Below are 24,999 nucleotides of genomic sequence, written 5' to 3'. Positions count from 1 at the left end.
TGTACTTTAAAGGAGAAAGGACACACCTCCGTACGTGGGCGTCAAATGCCATAGAGGTGGAAGTCTTTGTGTTCCGTCCCGAATTTCGTCTCTGTTGTCCCTTTTTTTATTATTTTTTTCTTCCCACGAGTTAGAAATGTAAAGAAAGTTTGTTTGCATGTTTTTTTTTCTTGTCTTCTTGTTTTTTTTGTTTTTTTTTTTGCGGATGGTTGGTGTGTCCATGTTCATGTTGGCTGCCTGTCACACACACACACACACACACACACACACACACACACACACACACACACACACACACACACACACACACACACACACACACACACACACACTTGCCTCGCCTGGCTGCATCACCTCATTGAATATACAGAAATATTAATGAATTTCCCTTTGTGATATGCGAGTCGAGAGAGAGAGAGAGAGAGAGAGAGAGAGAGAGAGAGAGAGAGAGAGAGAGAGAGAGAGAGAGAGAGAGAAAGAATGTATACCATCAAGAGGAAAAAAAAAAAGATACTGATGAAACAAAAAAACAGAGAGAATGAGAGAGAGAGAGAGAGAGAGAGAGAGAGAGAGAGAGAGAGAGAGAGAGAGAGAGAGAGAGAGAGGTGGGGGGAGAAGGAATGAAGTAATAAAAGAAAGATATAGAGGAAGAGAGGAATGAACGAATAAGACCAAGATGAAAGAAAATATCCATAAAACTGTTAAAAAAAAAGAAAAAAATAGTTAAGAGGAAGGAAAAATATAAGAACCTCTGCAAAAAAAATATAAAAGAAAATGAAACGAAAACAGAGAAAGAGAGAGAGAGAGAGAGAGAGAGAGAGAGAGAGAGAGAGAGAGAGAGAGAGAGAGAGAGAGAGAGAGAGAGAGAGAGAGAGAGAGAGAGAGAGAGAGAGAGAGCTGACTGACTGACTTTGATGCTTTACTTTAAGTTGCTCGTCCCAAAGCTTCTTAATGCGAAGGAAGGAAAGTTCAGAGAGCAAGATGTATGATATGTAAATATTTATGCTAAGTGAGGCAGGCCAGTCTTCCCCAAGGGACTGTCCTGCCCCGAAGGAACAGTACCGGACTCAGGACGGCGCTCGAGATGGAGGAGGAGGAGGAGGAGGAGGAGGAGGAGGAATGCGTGATGAGTCGGAATATAATGGTAATAATCCTGTTTCTTCCTTGCAATGTTATCTCAAGGTTAGGTAAACATTCTCTCTCTCTCTCTCTCTCTCTCTCTCTCTCTCTCTCTCTCTCTCTCTCTCTCTCTCTCTCTCTCTCTCTCTCTCTCTCTCTCTCTCTCTCTCTCTCTCTCTCTTCCTCTCATTTCCTCTATCCTTTATTTTCCCTTTGCTATCTTTCATCTTCCCTCTCCTTTTTCTTCCCTCCCATCCTTTTTCCTTCTCATCTTCCTATTTATTTGTTTTTCCCTTCCCTTCTACATAATTTTCGTACTCTAGTCTTTCCCCTCCTTCCTCTCACTTCAACATCCCCAATAATTTTTCTTTCCTCCCATTTTCCTCCTCCTCTTTTACCTCTCCCTCTCATCATCTTTGTATTTATCTCTGCCTTAAACCCTCAATCGTACATCCACTACCTCTCTCCCTCCTCCTCCTCCTCCTCCTCCTCCTCCTCCTCCTCCTCCTCCTCCTCCTCCTCCTCCTCCTCTTCCTGCTGCTGGAATTGCAGTCAGCCCCGAGAGAGTTTGAATACTTAATCAAGGAACTGCAATGTACATGAAAAGACTCGCAAATCTATCTAGGCATTTCAGGTAAAGTTTTCTGATATTTTTCCTTCCGGGGTCTTTTCTTCATTGGACTTGAAATTAGCTACGAGAGGAGTGTGTTCTGTGAGACTGATTTTTTTAGGGGTACTTGTTGAGTGTTGTTGGTTCTTGTGTGTGTGTTTGTGTGCATGAATTGGTGGAAGGCATGGGTAGAAATTGGTTGTGGTGGGAATATTGTGTAGGAATTGGTGGTGGTAGGATTGGGTAGTAAGTATTGTGGAAGGAATTGGTAGTGAGAGAAATTGGCGGTAAAAAGTGGTGGTAGGAATCTTGTATTATTATTATTATTATTATTATTATTTATTATTTATTTTTTTCAGGAATTTTACGAAGAGTTCTTTATTTATTTATTTTTCAGGTAATTTTGCTGCATGATTTACAGATGTTATTTTCATGGCTTTTTTGGGGGGAGAATCTGATGTGGATTACTAATACAAATTTTTTTTTTTTTTTTAATTTTTCTGTAAGGAGGTTTTAAGACCACCGAGTTTCCTTGACAGATTTCCAGATATTTTCGTTCAATTCTTCGTATTTTTTTTTCTTCCTGTATTTTCATAACGGATAAGAAAGAAAAAGTATATGTTATTATTGTTGTTTATATTTCTTTTCTTGTTTATTTTCTAATTGATAGTATACAGATTATAAAGATTATATTGATGGGGAAAATCTCTCTTTTTTTTTTTTCCATGCGTAAAGGAAACTGTGCCAATAAAAAACCGGGGAGATGAAAAATCCTTCGAATTTACCACTCAAAAAAAAAAAAAAGTTCAAAAGAAGAGAAAAAATACTATAATTCTGATTTTTATGCATTTTTCCCAGACAGAGTAAATATTTTATCTTATTTAATTGCACATATAAAATAGCAGCGTAATCCAAAGGCAATATTTACTGTGCCCTTTATTACTGTTTATCATTATTTGTTGCACCCGGCCAAACACACACACACACACACACACACACACACACACACACACACGAACCATTCAGTATATCACACATTTCATATTAGTACATTAAATTAACTACTAACTATTCTTTCCATTCTTTTTTTCCTCGAGGTAACATTAGAGGCTTTATACTCCTTTGTTAGTGTGCTGTCGAGGCAGGTGAGAAGCTGTAATTAAAACAAGTGGCCTTTTTTTTTTTTTTTCCTTACCTGAGATGCCTCGTGTTAGATTGACTTTTCCTCTCCTCTCTTTTTTTTAAGGTCAAAGTTCATCGTTATTTTGGACTTTTACTTGTTTTACCTCTCTCTCTCTCTCTCTCTCTCTCTCTCTCTCTCTCTCTCTCTCTCTCTCTCTCTCTCTCTCTCTCTCTCTCTCTCTCTCTCTCTCTCTCTCTCTCTCTCTCTCTCTCTCTCTCTCACACCACCTTGTCTCCTTTATCCCGATTATCTCCACCTCACTTCCTCACTGTCCTCCTCCTCCTCCTCCTCCTCCTCCTCCTCCTCCTCCTCCTCCTCCTCTTCTTCCGTGAGCTTAAGATTATATTGCGTCATTTTCTCCTCTTCCTTCTTCGTATTAATGATGGTCGTGTTATTTTTTTCCTATTTTCTTTTACTTTTTCGTTTTTAGGGCACGAAAATGTTAAAGTTTTTTGGGTGTTCGTTTTAAGGTTTATTTTATTTTTTTTTTGCATCCTCTGTATCTCCTTTCGTTGTTGTTGTTGTTGTTGTTGTTGTTGTTGTTGTTGTTGTTCTTCTTCTTCTTCTTCTTCTTCTTCTTCTTCTTCTTCTTCTTCTTCTTCTTCTTCTTCTTCTTCTTGTCGTCCTCTTAATAAACTGCTATTTATTTATTTATTTATTTATTTACCTATTTATTTTTCTCTTTATAGTTCTATATATCAATTCACTTATTCCTTCATTCATTTTTCTATTTATTTGTTTATATAGAGCGACTGAGATTATCAAAGTTCTTTCTCACGAAGACATCAAATTCAATTAAACCTGAAACGCTTACGAAATCAACACACACACACACACACACACACACACACACACACACACACACACACACACACACACACACACACAACACAACACAACACAACACAACACAACACAATTTTCAATGTATATTGTTTCCAAAGTCTTTTCATCTGGAGAGAGAGAGAGAGAGAGAGAGAGAGAGAGAGAGAGAGAGAGAGAGAGAGAGAGAGAGAGAGAGAGAAAGTCATTTTACCTCGTTTGGGTGTCATAATATATCATCACTAGAAAAAAAAGGAAAAATAACGTAAAAATGAAGGCAAAAGAATATTAATTGGTGTGGTTAATTACGTTCAGAATTGATGGTGTGGCATTGTATTGTTTATATTCACCACAATTCACCACAATTTACCGCAATTTACCACAATTCAACACAACGTAACTTTCTTTCTTTGTTTTCTTTCATTTAACGGAATTTCTCTCTCTCTCTCTCTCTCTCTCTCTCTCTCTCTCTCTCTCTCTCTCTCTCTCTCTCTCTCTCTCTCTCTCTCTCTCTCTCTCTCTCTCTCTCTCTCTCTCTCTCCACGTCATATTGGCTTCTCTTTGTTCTTTCCTTTGTCACTTGTTTCTTATTTTCTTTGTTTTTTGTTTTTTCTCTCTGCTTCATTCTTTATCTTGTCTCTTCATTGTATTTATCGTTGTCAGAAAATTTCGTTTTTTTTTCCTTTTCTTTTCTTTGTGTCTTATTTTTTTCTGTTTCGTTGTTTATTTATTTTTTTTTACTTGGTGTTCCCTGTTCGCTTTTTACTCCTGTTTCTTATTTGTTCTTCAGTTTTATCTCTCACTTTTCTCTCCACTGATCTACTGTTTCCTATTTATCTTTTATTGGATTTTATTAATTCTTCTATTTATTTATTTATTTATTTATTTATTTATTTATTTATTTATTTTTACTCTTCCTTCCTGCTCTTTTCATCTTTTATATTTTTTTGATCATCCTCTTGTATTAGCCCCTCTTCTTTTATTTATTTTTTTCTTTATTCACTGTTTCTTGTTTCGCACATTAACTTTCTTAAACCTTTTGCCATGTTCTTCATATTTTTCTTTCCACTTTCCTTTTTTTTTTTTTTTTTTTTGTTTTTCAGTTTAGCATATTCTCCGATGCATTTCCCTTCATAATATCACTAAGTATTTTTCTCTCTTCTCCTCCTCTTTTTTTCTATCTTTTCTTTTTTTCATCATCCTTTTTTTTCGATAAACTTGAAACGTTCCCTCATAGTTTTTTTTTCTACCCCACTTTTCTTCACCCGTTCTTTGTGTCGCGTTTTTTTTTTTGTCTTTATTTTTTTTTCTTCCTCACAATTCAGTACGCCTTAATATCTTGCCTCGCTCTATTTTGCCATTTTTTTTTCACAAAGCATGAAAAAAAAACGTGAAATAGTTTTGTGTGTAGAATTATTGTCATTACTTCAAGGTGACTGAGTTTTATAAATTATCTAAGCAAGACACTCGTTCAGTCTCCAGCTCCTCATTTGCATACGTCAAGACAAAGGGTTGGAGATGGTGGTGGTGGTGGTGGTGTGGTGGTGGTGGTGATAGTGGTGATGGTTTGTTGTTGTTGTTGTTGTTGTTGTTGTTGTTGATATTTTTGTTGTTATTATAGTAGTAGTGGAAGTAGTAATAGTAGTAGTAGCAGTAGTAGTAGTAGTAGTAGTAGTAGTAGTAGTAGTAGTAGCTTAAACAACTACCAAAACAACAACAACAACAACAAACAAACAAACAACAACAACAACAACAACAACAACAACAACGACAACAACACCATCAATAACAACAACAACAACAACAACAACAACAATAATAATAATAATAATAATAATAATAATAATAATAATAATGATAATAATAATAATAAAAATAATAAAAGTTACCAGTAATTAAAGTTCCCATGATGGGTTTGTTGTCATTAATTTTTCAGTGTTGTGTTGTAATGTTGCGTAATCTCTCCAGTGTTGCTTGAATGCTCATTTTCTTTTGTACGAGGAATGAGTGTGTGGATATTATTATTATTATTATTATTATTATTATTATTATTATTATTATTATTATCATTATTATTGTTGTTGTTGTTGTTGTTGTTGTTTTTGGGGGTAATAGTCTCTTGTTCCTGCTGTTTTTCCTTTCCTTCATGTTATTCTTCATTCTTCTTCGTGTTCTTTTTCTTATTCTGCTTCTTCTTTTTTTTTTCTTGTCCCTGTCCTTGTTCTTTTCTTTGTGTTTTAATCCCCCTTCCTTCTTCTTGTTCTTGTTCTTCTTGTCCTTGTCCCTCTCCATCATCTGCTTTTTCTTCGTCTTCTTCTTCGTCTTCTTCTTCGTCTTCTTTTTCTTTACTCCTCCTCCATTTGGTAAGTCTCAAAACTAGAATAAGTCTCATTTATTCATTTATTTAGTCATTCATTCACTTATTCATTCATTTGTCCATTTATTTATGTATTGCAACAGAGACCTCCTCCTCCTCCTCCTCCTCCTCCTCCTCCTCCTCCTCCTCCTCCTCCTCCTCCTCCTCCTCCTCCTCCTCCTCCTCCTCCTCCTCCTCCTCCTCCTCCTCCTATTATTACTTACGGTACTATTACAACCACCAGCACCACCACTTCATCACCACCACCACCACCATCACCACCGCCGCCGCCGCCGCCATTAATTCCCACTTCCCAGAAAACACGTCACGGCGCCTCGATCATTGCCGCGTGCTTACCTGTGCGTGTGCGGGCCAGGTGTTTCGTGCAGGTGTTACGGGACTCATTAAGGTGACGGGGGGCGCTACTCTTACCTGTCTGAGAGAGAGAGAGAGAGAGAGAGAGAGAGAGAGAGAGAGGCGAGAGATTATTATTATTATTATTTAAGTATATTGACAAAATGACTTTTAAACTTAAATTATATGCGATAATAAATGAATAAAGTAATTTAAACGTACAATAAACTCTACTTTTCTTATTTGCCTTTTACTGTTCTATCTTGTATTTCTTTCTTTTTTTTTTTTTTGGTAGCTTTTCTATTTATTTATGTACACGTTTATAACTGTTCTGTCTTTTTTTTTTTTATCGTGTGTTATGTATGCACTTATTTATCATTGTGCTTCCTTCTGCTTCTTTTCGAATGCAATTTTTTCCTATCTACCTTTTCAGTTTTTTTTTTTTTTTTTTTTTGATCTACGTACTTATTATTCTCCTATCTTCTACTTTTTTTACTTCAGTGTTACTTTTTATTCTATCTTTCCTACTTTTTTTTCTATTTATCTGCGTATTTACTGCTGTTGTATATTCTTATTTTTCTTCTTTACGTGTGTTTTTTCTATCTAACTTCTCCATCTTTTTTATTTGTTTTCTTATTGTTGACTTTATTCTACTTTACGTGATTTTTTTTCCTTTTTTTTCTTCCTTTTGTTGAAGTTTTTATGTTGATGCGTCTCGTCTTTCTCCCTTTTTTTTATTTCAGTTTTTTTTTCTTTCTTTCTTTCTCTTGATCTTCTTCCTGTTTGTCACTTTTGATTTGTTTATCAGCGTATATTTCTTTCCTTCGTGTCATGCTTTCTGAATTGTCTTTTTCTTTTTCTGTTCTGCATATTTGTTTCTTTCTCTTTTATTGTCTTGTTTTTCTATTTCTTTCCTTTCATTTCTTTGTTTCTCGCTTCTTTGACAAGGTCTTTTCTGTCTTTCTTTTGTTTTCTTTCCTTCCTCTCTTGCTTACTTTCCTACTTATCCTTCTTATGTTCTTTTTATCTTCTTTTTCTCTTTCTCTCCCTTTCATTTTTCTCTAACGTGTTTCTTTTCCCTTCCTTCCTCTCTTTCTTACTTTCTTACTGATTCTTCTTATGTTCCTTTCTCTTCTTTTCTCTTTCTCTCCGTTTTATTCTTTCTGTAACGTTTGTTTCTATTCACTTTCTACTTCTTTCTTTATCTTGTCTTTTTTCCATTCCCTTTCTTCTATTTCTACATCTGCTGCTCGCTTCTTGGATAAGCTTTCTCCTATCCTTCTTTTGTTTTTTTTTTTCCTTTCTTTCTTCCTTACTTTTTTTTTATTTACAGAAAAGATATTTATTTACAGATACAGATATTTACAGAAAGGCTTAAAATTCCACGTTGAATATGGAATGATTTAAAAAGCTTCTGATAGTATTATTTAACACTATACATACTTAGCACTACAATAATAATAACAAAATAATGAAATACAGCAAATACGAGACAGTTTCTTATTTGTTCTTCTTTTCTTACCTCCTTCTGTATTTCTTTTCCTCTCTTTCGTTCTTTCTCTAGCGTGCGTTTCTGTTTCCTTTAACTCTTTCTTTAATCAAACACTCTTCACTGCATTTCAAGAAGCAACACTGTCTTGAGAAAACCGTGTAAGGCGTGACGCAATGTTCCACGAAGTAAAAAGTAATAATCATAATGGTAACTCTTTAACGTGTTTTATGAGGCATTTCAAGACCTGCATTATTTACTCTGCGTCAAGATACTAATAATTATACACCAGAGAAATTCCCGACTCCATGTTCATTGAAAAAAAAAAAAAGAAGTAAAAATATAAAGAAAACGAGATTTCTACATATTTTACTTGCCTTCAGGAATGCGTAATGAGAAAGATATATTGCCTAGAATTCTTTTTTAATCTTTTTTTTTCATTCTTGGGCAGTATTTTCCCTTAATCACCCACATATTTTTTTTTTTTTTTGACATTTTTGTACTGGTCTGTTAATTTTCTCAGTTGCTTACAAAAGAAATAGTCAACTTTTATTTCTTGATTTTTTTTTTCGTAACTTTTGTTCTCTCTCCTATAATTTTCTTCCCACAACCACCTACACATTTTTCTAGACACATTTTTGTCCTCATAAATTCTTTTGTAGCTTGAAAAGAAAAACATTTAACTTCTTCTCTCCTTTTCTTCCGTAACTTCCTATTCTCTCTCTCCTACAGTTTTCCGCATAATAACCTACACCTTTTTTAGACAAACATTGTACAACTTGTCTCTTAAATTTCTTTTGTAGCTTAGAAAAAAAAATAGCTAAATTCTTATTCTCTTTTTCTTTTGAAGCTTTCCTATTTTCTCAACTTTTTCCTCCGTGTCCATGCTAACAGGTTTTAGTGAAGTATGTTAATAAAGACAGACCGTAGCATTAAAAGAATTAACTACACCCTTCTCTCCGCTCGTTTGCAGTCATTCCCTTGTTATGCAATGAAAGTGAAAGAAATATGGTGACATCCTGACGCTCTTCTCTCCTTCATCATTCTTTTTTATTTTTCATGTAGGACAAAAAGAAAGAAAAAAGACTCGCAAAGACCCAAACAGAATAGCCAAATAGATTATCCACAGTTGTAGGATATTTGTCTTGAACACTCCCCATGTAAAAGAGTTCAAGTCATAGGAAGAGGGAAATACAGAAGCAGGCAGGAAGTTCAGAATTTACAGTCGTTTACAGTTTACAGATTATGCAAGGACAAGGAATACAGTTAAATCCCCGGAGCAGCCACATTTCTTTTAACACGTTCTTTTTCATTCTATAGTCCACTTTCTTCTGCCTTTTTTCAGTCTTTCTTCACCTGATAACAAAGGGGAAACTAAAAATCTAGAGGACTTACACGTGGTAGTTCCCCTCTGCTTCTCTAGTCAATGTGTTTCTTCCTTCTTTCTCTCTTGTGTTTCTTGTAAAAATGTTTCAAGTACAAGTGTTTTCATGGTAAAAAAAAAAAAAAAAAAAAATATGTAAAAGAATGGTAAAAAAAAATAATACGTAAAAGTATGATAAAAAAAAAGTAAAAAAATGTTTCTAGTAAAGTCTAATAAAACTGTCCCTAGTAAAAATATCTGTAGTAAAGATGTTTATAATATAAGTATTTCTTGTAGGTTTCTAGTAATTTATTTTCTAGTAAACTCTGTAGTGAAAATGTATATGGCTTCTCTCTTTCTAGTAAAAAGGAAACTGCAAGAAACTATTAATCCTACACGTGGCTCTCTCTCTCTCTCTCTCTCTCTCTCTCTCTCTCTCTCTCTCTCTCTCTCTCTCTCTCTCTCTCTCTCTCTCTCTCTCTCTCTCTCTCTCTCTCTCTCTCTCTGACAAAAATTAAATCAAATACAAAAAGGAATGTTTCTAAGGAGGGACAGAAAATAATGAGTATTCTTATCCATCATTGTGATAAAAAAGTTTAAATTCTTCCCTTTTCATGCATGTTCCTCCTTCACTACTATATTTTTTCTTTCATTTCGTTCTTTTCTCTCTTTTATTACTTTTGGGACTTAGGGATAGAACACAACTCATTTCTTTCTTGTTAAAATGTTAAAGGTTATCATTATGGTATGTACGTACGTCTGTATGTGTATGTGTGTGTGTGTGTGTCATGCCAGTGTCTCGGTTTTTCCATGTACGTGTGTGCGTGAGGATATGAATAAATCTCCATGAGCGTGTATACAATTTCGTGCAGCGGTGTGTGCGTGTGTGTTTCGAGTCATATGATGTGAGTGTGTGCTAATTTTCATGACCTGTGTGTGTGTGTGTGTGTGTGTGTGTGTGTGTGTGTGTGTGTGTGTGTGTGTGTGTGTGTGTGTGTGTGTGTGTGTGTGTGTGTGTCTTCTGCTGTCTGGCTGAGTCATCTGAAATGTGTGTGTGTGTGTGTGTGTTAGATAACTTTCAATCGAACTCAGTGTGGTATCTCTCTCTCTCTCTCTCTCTCTCTCTCTCTCTCTCTCTCTCTCTCTCTCTCTCTCTCTCTCTCTCTCTCTCTCTCTCTCTCTCTCTCTCTCTCTCTCTCTCTCTCTCTCTCTTATCCTCTCAAGATCTGCCCACAGTGCGTATTTCCTTTTTTCTTACCTGGCAAGAGAGAGAGAGAGAGAGAGAGAGAGAGAGAGAGAGAGAGAGAGAGAGAGAGAGAGAGAGAGAGAGAACCGCCAATTGACAGGTAGACAGACAGATAAATGGAATGATCGATCACAATTTTATCTCCAAAGCTGAAAAAAAGGTAAACAGTAGAAAAGAAATTGAACACTGACATACACACACACACACACACACACACACACACACACACACACACACACACACACACACACACACACACACACACACACACACACACACACACACACACACACACACTTAAAATGAAAAAAAAAATAATAATAAACTAAAATTAAACTTTCCCCCAACGAAAAAAAAATAAAATCTTGCAAACACTTACTTAAATTTAGTTTTATTGAACGAACAATCCTTTAAAGCAATTTACCGATCAATATTTAAGTGTTAAGTAGTAGAGTTCACTTATAAATTCTCGTAATAAGAACATACCACTACTACTACTACTACTACTACTAATGATAATAATAATAATAATAATAACAATAATAATAATAATAATAATAAACAATAGCAAAAATAGTAATAAGAGTAGTAGTAGTAGTAGTAGTAGTAGTAGTAGTAGTAGTAGTAGTAGTAGTAATAATAATAATAATAATAATAATAATAATAATAATAATAATAATAATAATAATCAGTGGGTGGGGAGGAACCTTCTTCTTCACTATCCTACATCCTTGAGCTCTCATAGTGTAGTCTTATCACTGTCTCATAAGGCCCAATAGGTCTGCTGCTGCTTGCTCCTTCTTTGCCTTCCTTTGTGATCCCTTCGTATTGACTGCCTTGCGTGTTTATTGGCTAAGTTGTTCTTATTTTTGTATTTTTTTTGTGTGTGTGTGTTATTGTTGTGAGTGTTGGTTTCCCCTTTTTTATTATCATTATTTTTTTATTGTGAATCTCTCTCTCTCTCTCTCTCTCTCTCTCTCTCTCTCTCTCTCTCTCTCTCTCTCTCTCTCTCTCTCTCTCTCTCTCTCTCTCTCTCTCTCTCTCTCTCTCTCTCTCTCTCTCGTGTCCCCTTTGTGTGAGGTTTCAAACAATATTGTGGAAAGGAATTTATGTGAATATTTTATAGGATTTTTTCCTCCTGTAATTTGATTATGTGTTTGGGAATTAAATATCAGTAGACTCTTGAATGTAATATTAGCCTGTTGATTATGTGTGTGTGTGAGAGAGAGAGAGAGAGAGAGAGAGAGAGAGAGAGAGAGAGAGAGAGAGATTAGGTGTCAAAGAGCTTATCAGTGAAATAAATAAGACGATAATATTATGAATTAACAGATTTGAATTAGTGATTTTGCTTACTCTCTCTCTCTCTCTCTCTCTCTCTCTCTCTCTCTCTCTCTCTCTCTCTCTCTCTCTCTCTCTCTCTCTCTCTCTCTCTCTCTCTCTCACATGAATACAAGGAAACTATGCAAATCATTCGCATTTTTTAATAGCATACCATTAATTAAAATACATTAAAGGGATAGAGCCTCCCAAACTATATATATATATTCACGTGCATTCACACACACACACACACACACACACACACACACACACACACACACACACACACACACACACACACACACACACACATACAAAGCACAGATACCTCTAGTAATGCTCAATATTTTATTTTATTTTTTTTTTTTTACAGTGCACACATTACCAGTACTAATAATATCTGCCTATTCATGCATGTCTTACTAAATTAATCCTGTGTTTTTTATGTTTATATTTTTAACACTTACCTTTACTCTCTCTGTGTCAATATGGAGGTTTCAAAACACTCATCCTCCAATTTTCGATGATTTATTTATTTTTTTATTTTTCGTTCTCGCTTTGGGAACTGGCACTCAAGAAGACTTTTTTTTTTTGTCTTTCTGTAGCCCTTAGCCTGTACCTCTCTTGCATAAAAAAAAAGAAAAAAAAACAGCCATTTACAGCCCACTCATCACTAGCACCCAGGCAATTTCTAGGTTAGGTTAGGTTAATTTAGGTTAGGTTAGGTTATGTTAGGTTGGGTTAGTTTAGGTTAGGTTATGTTACGTTAGGTTAGTTTAGGTTAGGTTAGGTTAGGTTAGGGTTAAGTATGCCTCAGAACATTAATTAACACTTCCACTACTATGATCATCTTTCACCATTCACATCACTGTAATAAATCATGTGGACGGACATAGAAGAAAAAAAATGAGGTTAATTTCACCTTTACTAAGTTTCTGAAGTAGGCAGCCAGAAATCTTGTAGCGTGACTCTCTCATTTCCACCGTGTTTAACGTGTGCCTTCAGTCTTACGTCCTCTGATCTTGGCACCTTTCACCTCTCGGGGTTTGTAAGGTGACAGGCAACACAGCGGAGGACTTAGGACTGAGACAAGACTGTTAAATTAGTGGAAAAGAAAACGGCTTGTGAACAAACTTTCGGCCGTGACTGTACGTACAAAACAATGTCTTATAACCCTTTGACTGCTAATTGGCGCATCTTTCTCTAATTACCAATCACTCTGAGACATCTTTACTTGTTCTACAGCCACCTCCGATGTTTAAACTGGGTAAAAATTGCAAAATCTATTCTTTTTTTTTTCATCAAATTCTTTCTTGTAGATGCTAATAAAAATTTCAAAACACTGCTTCTGGTGGTTTTAATAGCTTCATATAGCAGTGAAAAAAGTTAAAAGAAGCAAATACTTATAGGAAAGACTGACCAATAGTGAAATAGTTAATCCCACGTTCTACATATTTTTTCCTATAGTAATGTATGCGAATTGGACTCTTAGTGCTTGAGGACATTAAAGGCAGGCTGTGTATCAGGTGACAAATTATGCTAATGTACTAATGAATGTATAATTGAATTTGGAATCGTTGGCTGAGTTAAACTATGCTGGAAAACCTTTACGTTGCTGTCTGCCTCTGTGTGTGTGTGTGTGTGTGTGTGTGTGTGTGTGTGTGTGTGTGTGTGTGTGTGTGTGTGTGTGTGTGTGTGTGTGTGTGTGTCTTTGTCACGCAAATGTCATATTCTGGAGGAGGGTGGAAAGAGAGAGAGAGAGAGAGAGAGAGAGAGAGAGAGAGAGAGAGAGAGAGAGAGAGAGAGAGAGAGAGAGAGAGAGAGAGAGAGAGGCGGGGTAGGGAGGAGAAGGAAGGTAGGGAGAAAATAAGAAAAGAGAAGTAAAACAAAGAAACGAACGAAGGGAAAACTAGAGTAAATTAAAGAAAAAAGGAAAGGAAAGAAAAAGAAATAAAGTGAAAAAAAAAAAATTGAGAAGTGAGGAAAGAAGAGATTAAACAAGATATACAAATAAATAAAGAGAACTAGTCATGCTAGACACACACACACACACACACACACACACACACACACACGGAAACTAGAGAAAAGAAAAGGAGAGAGCAAGTTAAGCAGAGAACTTTGAAGAAGACGCTAGAGAGAGAGAGAGAGAGAGAGAGAGAGAGAGAGAGAGAGAGAGAGAGAGAGAGAGAGAGAGAGAGAGAGAGAGAATAAGTACCGCCACGTAAGCCATCCACCACCACCACCACCACCACCTCTCTTTACTGGCGCCGCTCCCAATATTTTATGAGCCAACGATGAGGAGAAATTCGCCCCTTTACTTTACGGCTCCGCTTCCTTCATGTTTACGATGGAATAACAGGCACATGAGCGACGCGCCATCACACCGTTAATTCCTGAAGAAGGCGAAGACGAAGGGCCATAGAGTTTTTTTAGTCATTTATTCTTAGTGCCAAAAGGGATGGATGGATAAATCGAAAGGCTTTTTAGAGAGGGTGTCTTAAAGTGATATTTTGGAATACCTGTAGAAGGCGACGGCGGAGGAGGAGGAGATGAAGAAGGGTTTGGTAAAGGGGTAGATACGTAAGCGAAAAGGTGTTTTATAAGGTGTTGGTAATTTCAAGGTGTGCTGAAGTGATGTTTTGGGATTTCTGTAGAAGGCGAAGAAGAAGAAGATGATAGAGGGGAATTTGAGCCTACGTATTCTTACAGTTAAAAGGGTTAATAGGTAACTGAAAAGGCATTCAAAAGATGTTAGTATGATTAAGGTGTCTAAATGATAGTTTTGAATACTTGTAGAAGGTGACGAAGAGGAGCAAGAAAAAGAAGATGATAAAGGGAAACTTATTTATTCCTATTGGCAAAAAGGGTTAATAGATAAATGAAAAGATGTTTATAAGGTGTTAATATTTTCAAGATGTCACTTAGCCATAGTTTTGAATACCTGTAAAAAACGAAGAAGGAGAGAAAATAATAATAAAAGGGGAAATTTGGACCTCCTTATTCTTGAGTGGTAAATGAAAAAGGTGTTTATAAGGTACTGGTATTTTAAAGGTGTGTTTGTGATATTTTAGTGTACCTGTCTTTTAGGACACCAGTCCTGGATAAAGGGTGTTATTAAGCTATTCACGGTGATAAAGGTAAAGAGAATAGGTAAATGAGCAGAGGGATTTAAGAGTGTCCATTTTAAGGGTGTGTTGCGTTCTAGGGACTGTTTTAGGGTGCCTGTAGGAGAGAAGACGAAGGTGTATTGAAATCATTGTGCCTTGCCCTTTAAAAACTAGGAATTGTATATATATTTCAAATTTCTTTTTTTCTTTTGGTACATTTTATCTTTTTTTTATTTTAACTTATATTGGAATCTATTTTATTTATTTATTTATTTATTTATTTATTTATTTGTTAGTATTATCTTTGTTTTCTTCTGTATTTCAAGAATGCTATGATGAATTTGAGATTTTCTTTTTTTTTAAGCGAAAGATACTCTCTCTCTCTCTCTCTCTCTCTCTCTCTCTCTCTCTCTCTCTCTCTCTCTCTCTCTCTCTCTCTCTCTCTCTCTCTCTCTCTCTCTCTCTCTCTCTCCTAATCTTCAAGAGCACAATTTTCTTCACTTTTTTCCACCTTCTTTAGTTTGTTGGAGGAGAAGGTACAAATTTTAGAGGGCTGTAAAGTGTGTCTTGAATTAATGTACGGGGCGTTGTGACAGTGGCAGTAGTAGTAGTAGTAGTAGTAGTAGTAGTAGTAGTAGTAGTAGTAGTTATTATTCGTATTGATATTTTGTCGTTATTATCGTTGTCATGTTCTTAAGAATAACGACACTAATTAGAAAAGAACAAATAAAAAAATACAAATAAATAACGATGATAAGAAGAAAGAGAAATGTGAACAGAAAACAAATTTAAAAAAGAAACACAAATATAATCACACACAGAGAAAAAAAAAAAGAAAACACAGCCACAAAAATACAAAAAAAGAAATCAGAAACACAACCACGCAAATAAAAAAAACAAAAAAACACACAAACACACACAGATAAACAATACAATAAATAAATATAAAAAAATAATTAAAAAACACGAACACACGGACACAAACATAACGACACGAACAACAATAATAAAAGCAGTTATGACCCAGATATTAACACTCACGGTTCTTGGGTAAATTAGCGGTGATTGACAGGCGGCCGACTAATCTGCATTCATTAAGGCATTACTGGTTGAGTAGTTAGTGTGAGCCAAGAGTTGTGATTAAGAAAAAGTGATGACCTTACTCTATCTTACGGTGGTGGTGGTGGTGGTGGTGGTGATGAGGAGGGGGTAAGGGTAGGATGGTGGTAATGGTGATGGTCGTGGTGATGGTCGTGGTGATGGTGGTGATGGTGATGAGGAGGAGGAGGAAGAGGAGCAGGATGATGATGGTAATAATGGTGGTGGTGATAATGATGATGAAAAGGAGGAAAAGTAGAAGGATAAAAAACGAGTAAATAGTAATATGATGACAACAACAACAACAACAACAGCAACAACAACAACAACAACAACAAGCAATTTAGATTTATACGATATGTAAACATTATTCCTGCCTTTGAAAATGTACCCGAGAGAGAGAGAGAGAGAGAGAGAGAGAGAGAGAGAGAGAGAGAGAGAGAGAGAGAGAGAGAGAGAGAGGTGTGTGAGTCTTTATTATTTATCTCGATGTGGATTCTCTCATTTATTTTTCAGACTCTTACCAATCTCTCTCTCTCTCTCTCTCTCTCTCTCTCTCTCTCTCTCTCTCTCTCTCTCTCTCTCTCTCTCTCTCTCTCTCTCTCTCTCTCTCTCTCTCTCTCTCTCTCTCTCTCTCTCTCTCTCTCTTCCCTCAAAACATTCTCCTTCCTCCCTCTTCCCTATACATTCCTTTCTACCTCTTCCACCTAACATTTCCCTCTCTTTATTCCATCAAACATTCCCTTCTCTCTTTCATCAAGCTTCTTTCCCTCTCTCTATCCTATTTCTCCTTTTCGCTCTTCCTTTCTCCTCAAAATCTTTCCCTCTTCCTGTTCTCTTCCTATTCTATTTTCCCCTCCCTTCTTCTCTTCCCAACATCACTCTCCCTCTTTCCTTTTCTTCCTTTTACAGCTCCCTCAGGATCCTTCTTCTCCCTTGCTCCCTCCCATCCTTCGTTATCATCCTCCTTCTCCATCCTTCCTTCTTTACTCCTCCTTCATCTTAACTTCATCTTGTTTTTCTTTGTGTTTTCTTTTTTTTTTTACATTCTTTTCGTTCTTCTCCATTTTCCTTCCTTCTGTTCCTTCTTCATCCTACCGACTTTCCCTTTAGTATGTCTTTCATCCTCCTCCTCCTCCTCCTCCTCCTCCTCCTCCTCCTCCTCCTCCTTTCCACTTTTTAGCTTTCTTCTTTATTTTTTCCTATCCACTCCTCTACTTTTTCCTTATTCCATTATTTTATCTCCCTTTTCTTTATTCTTCCCATCTTCTGAGCATTCTTACTTTTTTTTATTCTATCCTTCCCATCTCCCCAAACATTTCCTTCCTCTTTCCTTTTTATCTCTGTTCCTTCCAATCTCCTCTTTTTTTTATTCTTCCTACCTCCTTTCTTTCTTCCCATTCATTTTTTCCCCACTCTTCCCTCCCCCCTGTTATCCATTTCCTTCCCTTGTCCTTTTAATCTCTCCTCTTCCCATTTCCTCTCCCTCCCCTCACTGTCCTCCTAATCCCATCTCCCCCCAGTCTATCCCCTATGTTCCTTTTCTTCCCACTTCTTAATTTCTTCTTTGTTCCCCATCCCTGTTATCCTCCCCTTCCTCCCCTTCCGTGTGTTTGTCCTTTCTTCCCTATGCCTAGTACCCACCCACCCCGTCTCCCCTTGTCCTCCCTCTTCCCCTCCGTCTCCCGTGATTTGCTGGGGACCACGAGTTGATGAGATGCTGTAATTAGGCAGGAGTTGATGGTGAAGGTGCCCCGAGGTAATGCAAGGTAATTATGAAGAAAACTTGGTGACCAGACTAGTCCAGGCTTAATGAAATGCAATTACGCGCGAGGGAAAAGAGAGAGAGAGAGAGAGAGAGAGAGAGAGAGAGAGAGAGAGAGAGAGAGAGAGAGAGAGAGAGAGAGAGAGAGAGAGAGAGAGGGAGTGGGTGGGTTTGGTCGTATAGAAAAGAAATCTTGCGTAATTAAATGTTGCTGTTGTTTTTTTCAGTAAAGGGTTAGGTTTTTTTCACGGTTCAGATAGAGTTCACGAAAGTTTAGACTGATAACATGGACACGTCATGGGATGTTTTGGTCATTAGTGTTTTGTGTGTGTGTGTGTGTGTGTGTGTGTGTGTGTGTGTGTGTGTGTGTGTGTGTGTGGAGAGTGTTTATATATTTTAACAAGGTCATGTTGGGCGTGTCTTAGGGTGTATTAAGTATTGTTTACGTGTCTTTAATGGTGTTTTTAGGAGTGCTTTACATGTATTTCTCAGTAAGGATGTATTTGGGGTGCCTTTCGTGTGTGTGTGTGTGTGTGTGTGTGTGTGTGTGTGTGTGTGTGTGTGTGTGTGTTAGACAGATCGCATTTTCTGAACAGCAAAACTCACACAATACAATATCATACAAAAATACAGAAAAAGAAACACATTAACCTTTAGAGCTGAAGTTATTTTTCTGTTTCATCACGAACACATGAACAGAAGGGAAATAATGAACACAACATTTACTGCCCCTTAAAAATGCTTTCCAGTTTATTCTGATAGGTAATTACTTACGTGATTAATGGCCAATGACGATGATGATAATGAAGATGGTAGTTATAGCAGTAATAGTAGTAGTAGTAGTAGTAGTAGTAGTATGACATTTACTATTTCATCCTTCTCTTTCTCCCTCCTTTCCTATTTCTCTTCCTTCTCTTTCTCCTTCTTTTCCTTTTCGACTTCCTTCCTCTATCTCTTCCTCTCTTACCTCTTACCTTCCTTCATTTACTTTTCTTACTTTTTCTTTCTCTTCCTTCTGCTCCTCCTTCTCCTCCTCCTCCTCTTCCTCCTCCTCTTCTCGTTCCAGTCTCATTTACGTTGCATCTTTCTGGACTTTCGTTTACCTTGCAGTTCTAAGGAAAAAATGCGAGGTTTTACGTGTGTGTGTGTGTGTGTGTGTGTGTGTGTGTGTGTGTGTGTGTGTGTCCAACTTACTCTCGTCCATTTTCTTTCTTTCCCTCTTGTCTTAATTGAAAATAATTAAGTTACCCTAGCAAATTCGAACCTGATGAGACAAAACAAAAAAAAAGTGCATATTCGATTTTGTTTCCTTCACAAAAATAGAAGAAAATGCAAAAAAAAAAAATAATGACAACAACAAAGGCAAAATATATAACATTCACGATTTTTTTCTTTTTTTTTAAGTGTTTTACTAAATGTTGTAGTGTTTTTTTATATGTATGTTTCTCTCTCTCTCTCTCTCTCTCTCTCTCTCTCTCTCTCTCTCTCTCTCTCTCTCTCTCTCTCTCTCTCTCTCTCTCTCTCTCTCTCTCTCTCTCTCTCTCTCTCTCTCTCTCTCTCTCTCTCTCTAGCACGTGCCATTCATTAATAAACTCATACCTTACCTTCGCTTACCTTCGCTTCTCCACCGCCTCTTATATTCTCTTTGTCACTTTATTCTAGATGACAAACACTTCTCCTCCTCCTCCTCCTCCTCCTCCTCCTCCTCCTCCTCCTCCTCCTCTTCCTGCTTACCTGCCTATCCTGAAGGAACAGCCTCCCTCAGCCACCTAGATATCATTACCTTCATTTACTTACCGCGCGTTGACACACTGCCATCACTCACGCACGCACGCACGCCTCGCCTGGTTAAGATACACACGCACACTCGCACACACACGCACATACTCGCACACGCACATACACAGGGGAGCATGTTGTGGTGTTGTTAAAAGATGTGGTGATGATTGTTTGGTTAATGAGTGGTAGTGGTGTGTGTGTGTGTGTGTGTGTGTGTGTGTGTGTGTGTGTGTGTGTGTGTGTGTGTGTGTGTGTGTGTGTATGTGTGTGTGTGTGTGTGTGTATGTATGTGTGTGTGTGTGTGTGTGTGTGTGTGTGTGTGTGTGTGTGTGTGTGTGTGTGTGTGTGTGTGTGTGTATTATTTTTTTATATTTTTGTTTTTAATGTTTGTAGTATTGATATATTTGTTTTTTATTTATTATTTTTTTTTTTTTTTACAGTTTTGCTTTGTTCGCTTTGGTGTTTTTTTTTTTACATCATTATTTTTTACGTGAAGCAGGACTTACGACTTTACCTTACGACTTTACGTTCATTCCGGGTTCATTTATTCATAAGGCTGACCTCTCAACACACACACACACACACACACACACACACACACACACACACACACACACACAGGAATAGTTACAGGAAAAATAACTGTGAAATGTATGTGTGTGTGTGTGTGTGTGTGTGTGTGTGTGTGTGGCTTAGTAGAAAGGTTGGGTTCATTTAGTTTTGTGTTCTTTTCAAGCTAAACAAAACAAAAAATTGTGTTACCTGCAATGTTTTCTTTTTTTTTTGTCAATAAACTACTACTAGTACTACTATTACTACTACTACTACTACTACTACTACTGTGTATTTAGTATATGAATGAGTAACAAGAGACCACACAGGACAAAATAATTCACACCTTTACCAACACAGATTTTAAAATATTCACTTCTATACCTGAGAAAAATCCATTTGTAAGTCAACTAGTATTTTCACCTCCTTCCTTCCATACCCCCATACCTGCATGTCTCCAGACCTTTTTATTGTGGACAGGTGTTAAATATCCCATACCTCTCCCAGTTACCTGTCACTCCTGCCCTGCCTGTCTCGTACGCTTGAATCTTTTATCTCGTCCCTTGCTCAGTTTGAAAGTTTGAGTTGGTGGCTCTTCCGAGAGTTTTCTATGATTTTTTTTTTATTTGGGGAGTTGGATTGTATGTGTTTTCTCTCTCTCTCTCTCTCTCTCTCTCTCTCTCTCTCTCTCTCTCTCTCTCTCTCTCTCTCTCTCTCTCTCTCTCTCTCTCTCTCTCTCTCTCTCTCTCTCTCTCTCTCTCTCTCTCTCTCTCTCTCTCTGTGTTGTCAGAGAGAATACTTGACACGTGAAAAGAAATTAGTTGGTTAAGATTATTGTTGATGTTGGTGATGGTGGTAGTGGTCTTCTTCTTCTTCTTCTTCTTCTTCTTCTTCTTCTTCTTCTTCTTCTTCTTCTTCTTCTTCTTCTTCTTCTTCTTCTTCTTCTTCTTCTTCTTCTTCTTCTTCTTCTTCTTCTTCTTCTTCTTCTTCTTCTAACACTTCTTCCTCTTCCTCCTCCACCACCACCTCCACCGCACTCCAGCCCCTTCATCTCACCCACAACAACCACCCACACCCCATACTAACCCTTTATCACAACCCTACAACCTTAAAAACATTAACATCCCTTCTTCCCCTGTACTAACCTTTCTATTCTCCCTCCTGCAGAAGCCGAGGCAGTGGTGAGCGGCCCTACGGAAGTACACATCGAGGAAGGGTCCAAGCTGGCTCTGGAATGTCACGTCAGATACGCTGCCTCTCCTCCAGTATATATTTTCTGGTACCACAACGCTACGATGGTTAACTATGCCCGTCAGCATTCCCTTGAGGTGTGTACTTGGGGGGGGGGGATGGAAGGTAGATAGGTGTGGTAAGAGTGGGTACTGATTGAGGTAGGTTGGGTTAGTTGAGTGGTAGGTGAGTTGCGTGGGTGGTTTAGTGGGTTGGAAAGGAAGGAAAGAGGGAAGGATAGAAAGTTTGTGTGTAGGATGGAAGGAAAGATTGAAGGAAGTGAGTAAATGTTTTGTGTGTGTGTGTGTGTGTGTGTGTGTGTGTGTGTGTATGTGTGTCAAGGGATTGTTTTTCTTTTTTTGCATCATTCTTTTTCTCTTTTAATTTCTATTCAGTGGTGTCTCTTCCCTTGCTTTGCTTTTTAAATTTATTTCTATTCCGTTTTTTTTGTTTTGTCATTCATTTACTCTCATATTGTTTTTATTTCACTTTTATTTTTTTTTGTGTAATCTCTCTTGTCTTGTCATATTTTCTATTCATTCTTTTCTTTCTTTTCTTTTTTTAGTTTATCCAGCTTATTTAATAATCTCATGCGCTCGTCACATTTCCTTACACACTCACACACACACACACACACACACACACACACACACACACACACACACACACACACACACACACACACACACACACACACACACACACACACACACACACACACACACACACAGCTACCTATCATACGTACCTCTCTTTCTCTTCTCCCATCACAGGTACAGCATCACAACTACACCAGTAACCTTGTCGTGACTCGGGTGCGCCCCTCAGATGCTGGCACCTACAGTTGTGAGCCCCACCTGGCCACACCTGCCAACGTGACCGTGCATGTGTTTACAGGTGAGTTAATTAAAAGATACGGAGATACAGGCCCGGGGAAGTGAGAGGTGATGAGAGGTGTGAGAGGGAGAGGGAAGGGAAGGGTTGATGTGAGAGAGAGAGAGAGAGAGAGAGAGAGAGAGAGAGAGAGAGAGAGAGAGAGAGAGAGAGAGAGAGAGAGATCACCCACTAAAAAAATCTACATACCTACCTTTGAACAATAGAGGAGAAAAATTCACCTCCTCTTCTTCCTTCTCCTCTCCTTTATTCTCCTTTATTTCTTCTCCCCTCCCCTATTCCCTCCTTATTTATCATCTCCCCTCTCCCCTTCCCTTCATTGCAAAACGTTCCTCTTTTCACAATATCGTACATAGAAAAACAGCCCTCCTCCTCCTCCTCCTCCTCCTCCTCCTCCTCCTCCTCCTCCTCCTCCTCCTCCTCCTCCTCCTCCTCCTCCTCCTCCTTCTATTGTATTGTCACGAAAATAAAAAAAAACAGATCCCTTCGCAGGTTTCTCTCGGCAGAAAGAAGACAGAGAGAGGCTGGGTTCTGCTCTCTCTCTCTCTCTCTCTCTCTCTCTCTCTCTCTCTCTCTCTCTCTCTCTCTCTCTCTCTCTCTCTCTCTCTCTCTCTCTCTCTCTCTCTCTCTCTCTCTCTCTCTCTCTCTCTCTCTCTCTCTCTCTCTCTCTCTCTCTCTCTCTCTCTCTCTCTCTTTCTCAAGGGAGGAAGTTTAGAAAGCCCGAATGGAAGACGAAGCGTAGTAGTTGGAGGAGGAGGAGGAGGAGGAGGAGGAGGAGGAGGAGGAGGAGTAGGAGGAGGAGGAAACAGGAGTAAATTGTCTTAGAATTCACATGAGGCTGATCTCTCTCTCTCTCTCTCTCTCTCTCTCTCTCTCTCTCTCTCTCTCTCTCTCTCTCTCTCTCTCTCTCTCTCTCTCTCTCTCATACACTAAAATCCTGCCTATTGAGGCCACCTTTTTCCTCCACTCTAATTTCATTTCCTCTCCCTCTCCCTCTCACTCTCCCTCTCCCTCTCACTCTCTCTCAGAAATCTTAACAGGTGAATGGGAACATCTACTTACCTGTATGAGTTCTCTCTCTCTCTCTCTCTCTCTCTCTCTCTCTCTCTCTCTCTCTCTCTCTCTCTCTCTCTCTCTCTCTCTCTCTCTCTCTCTCTCTCTCTCTCTCTCTCTCTCTCTCTCTCTCTCTCTCTCTCTCTCTCTAGCTGTCTTTTTTTCTGTTTGTTTGATACGGTGGTTCTGTCTCTGTGTGTGTGTGTGTGTGTGTGTCTGGGTGTCTTTCTGTCTGTCTGTCTGTTTGTTTGTCTGTCTGTCTTTGTTTGGGTGTCTAAGTTTTTTGTCATATTTTCTCTCTTTGTGTCTATTCTTATTCCGTCTTTGTCTCTCTGTCCTCTGTCCGTCTGTTTATTCTCATTTTTTTCCGTCTTTCCGTCTCTCTCTCGTTACTTGGTCCGAGTGTGTGTGTGTGTGTGTCTATCTGTCTGTCCACCTGCCTGCATTGTTTCCTTTCTCTGTCCCACTCTCTCTCTCTCTCTCCATCCCAGCACACCACCCCCGCTAAAAATAGTAAATTCACACCTCAAATGGACTCAAAAAGAACCCAGACTGTCCTTTCCTTTATTAAGTGCGATATTGCTTGGGGAAAAGAGCAACGCGTATTGTTTTATTGTTTACCTGGAGGAGGAGGAGGAGGAGGACGCAGTGGAGAAGCCCTTGTGTGGGTGAATTTTTCGTGTGTATTCTCGCCTCTTTCTCAACGTGTGATTGGGTTCATTTTTGCTGCCTTTGCTGGTGTTGCCTTTGTCACTTGATTTGGTGTGGTGGTGGTGGTGGTGGTGGTGGTGGTGGTAATAATGATAACAGTGGTAATAATAATGAGAACAAGAACAGGAAAAGAATATAGAAAAAACGAGAATGATAGTAGTAGTAGTAGTAGTAGTAGTAGTAGTAGTAGTAGTTAGTAATAATAATAATAATAATAATAATAATAATAATAATAATAATAATAATAATAATAATTTGAAGAAGAAAAAAGGAGAAAATAGCAACATGATGATAAAGATGAATGATGATGATGGTAATGATAATAGTAATTTTAATAATAATAATAATAATAATAATAATAATAATAATAATAATAATAATAATAATAATAATAATAATAATAATAATAATAATAATACCAACAGCAACAAAAGCAAGAAGAACAACAACAAAAAGCAAGAATACTACATAGGTCGATTAGCAAATGAAAAACAATAAAGCAGCGAAAAAAAATAAATACGAAAGAAACGAAGTATTAAGCAGAAGAAAAAAAACGAAGAAAAAGAAATAATAACAAACAAAAACAATAAAAAAAAAGAATAACACGGATTAGGAAGAAGAAAACAACACTACACAAAAAACAAAGCAAAAAAAAAAAAAAAAGAAAAGAAAAAGGGAAAGGTGGAAAATAAATGATGAACGAGAATTAGGAAATAAGAATAATGGTTGGAATTACGCAAGGGTTTTTTATGCATGCTGTGTGTACAATGAGGCAGCACGTGAATTAGATTATGCACCAATTAAGTGAGGGTAACTGTGTTGTTTTTATACGTGTTTTGTTTTGCATTTTAGTCTAGTAGTAGTAGTAGTAGTAGTAGTAGTAGTAGTAGTAGTAGTAGTAGTAGTAGTAGTAGTAGTGGTGGTGGTAATTGTAGTGGTTGTAGT

The 24,999-nt window shown here is 37.6% G+C and overlaps 1 protein-coding gene across 1 annotated transcript in view; it reads left to right on the top strand.

Moving 5' to 3' along the window:
- Positions 1-24,999, top strand: part of LOC135092943 (uncharacterized) — a 40,031-nt gene that overhangs the window by 4,552 nt on the left and 10,480 nt on the right. Inside the window, exons 2-3 of the mRNA XM_063991763.1 lie at positions 21,334-21,494; positions 22,170-22,293. Of these exons, the coding sequence (XP_063847833.1) occupies positions 21,462-21,494; positions 22,170-22,293 (157 nt within the window). The 5' untranslated portion in view covers positions 21,334-21,461. The remainder of the gene's footprint in view (positions 1-21,333; positions 21,495-22,169; positions 22,294-24,999) is intronic.

This window comes from Scylla paramamosain, chromosome 41 (genome assembly GCF_035594125.1).
Source record: "Scylla paramamosain isolate STU-SP2022 chromosome 41, ASM3559412v1, whole genome shotgun sequence".
NCBI classification, from domain to species: domain Eukaryota; kingdom Metazoa; phylum Arthropoda; class Malacostraca; order Decapoda; family Portunidae; genus Scylla; species Scylla paramamosain.
The sequence above is the reverse complement of the archived record's forward strand: the minus strand, read 5'-3'. Positions and strand labels throughout refer to the sequence as shown.